At 44.1% G+C, this 1,146-nt stretch overlaps 1 protein-coding gene across 1 annotated transcript; it reads left to right on the top strand.

Moving 5' to 3' along the window:
* The first annotated feature begins 363 nt into the window (after window positions 1-363).
* On the top strand, window positions 364-894 carry LOC131009730 (uncharacterized). Its single transcript, XM_057937138.1, has one exon. The coding sequence runs from the start codon at window positions 364-366 to the stop codon at window positions 892-894; it is 531 nt and encodes a 176-aa protein (XP_057793121.1).
* Window positions 895-1,146: the final 252 nt, after the last annotated feature.

The raw sequence follows: 1,146 nt of genomic DNA, 5'->3' as shown, positions 1-1,146 counted from the left end.
AGCCTGCAAATGCCATGCAAACATCCAGGCATGCAAAACGAGGCATTTATCACACCAGACGGTTCAACGCACGATTCCATAATTCTGGACGGTTCCACGGTTCCGCACGGTTCACGGTTCCACAGTTCCAATTTTGGTTCAGAACCGGGAACCGGCGGTTCTCAAAAGAAGAAGCGTAATCGAACCGCATGGAGCCAATTTTGGTTCCGGTTCGGAACCGTCTCTCACGGTTTCGGTTCAAGAACCGTGCGGTTCGGTCCGATTCACGGTTTTGGTTCACGATTCTGGTTCAGATGGCCATGTCTAATCATCACATGCCTTACCCTCAACAAAAAAAATTTATTTGTCAAGATCGTTGATGCGATGAGCAACTACTTACCTTTTCTCACATTGAGGCAAGATGCAACTGGAAGGAATGGTCTATCATCGCTCCAAAAGTGCACCGCAGCTATTCGACAATTGGCATATGCGGCTCCCGGTGATTCACTTGATGAGTACATGTGGATGGGTGAGAGTACTGCATTGAAATGTCTACATGAAATTTGCAGGAGTATGATTACCGTTTATGGTGATCGATATTTGAGGACTCCAAATGCAGCAGTACTGAACGCTTGCTACAAATGCATGAAGAAAGACATGGCTTCCCGGGAATGTTGGGAAGTTTCGATTGCATGCATTGGGAGTGGAGGCATGGCCGGATGTATAACAAATGATACTATTGGGTTTCATTCGTCAAGAGTTACCCGCACCAGAGATCCAGTCAGACGTAAATTCGCGCAGAGACAAGAGGCTGCAAGAAAAGACGTCGAACGAGCGTTTAGAGTGCTACAAGCTCGTTGGGCAGTAGTTCGAAATCCCGCGCGATCTTATTTTAAAGAAACCTTCTTAATATAATGCTCACATGTATTATTTTGCACAACATGATCATTGAGAATGAGGGTGAAGAAGCAGTCAACTGGTCTGACGAAGATGCAACTCCTCAGCAACCAATACCAATGGGTACTATTAATTGGGAAGCATTTGAAAATTGTCTCCAAAATCACAAGAATTTAACAAATAAACAAGTTCATCTCCAACTTCAACATGATTTGACACAACATATTTGGGTGCAATCAATGCCACAGATGGCTACAATTAAATAATATT

This window comes from Salvia miltiorrhiza, chromosome 2 (assembly GCF_028751815.1).
Source record: "Salvia miltiorrhiza cultivar Shanhuang (shh) chromosome 2, IMPLAD_Smil_shh, whole genome shotgun sequence".
In the NCBI taxonomy this organism is placed as follows: Eukaryota; Viridiplantae; Streptophyta; class Magnoliopsida; order Lamiales; family Lamiaceae; genus Salvia; species Salvia miltiorrhiza.
Note: the sequence above shows the minus strand (reverse complement) of the source record. Positions and strands in the feature narration are given on the sequence as shown.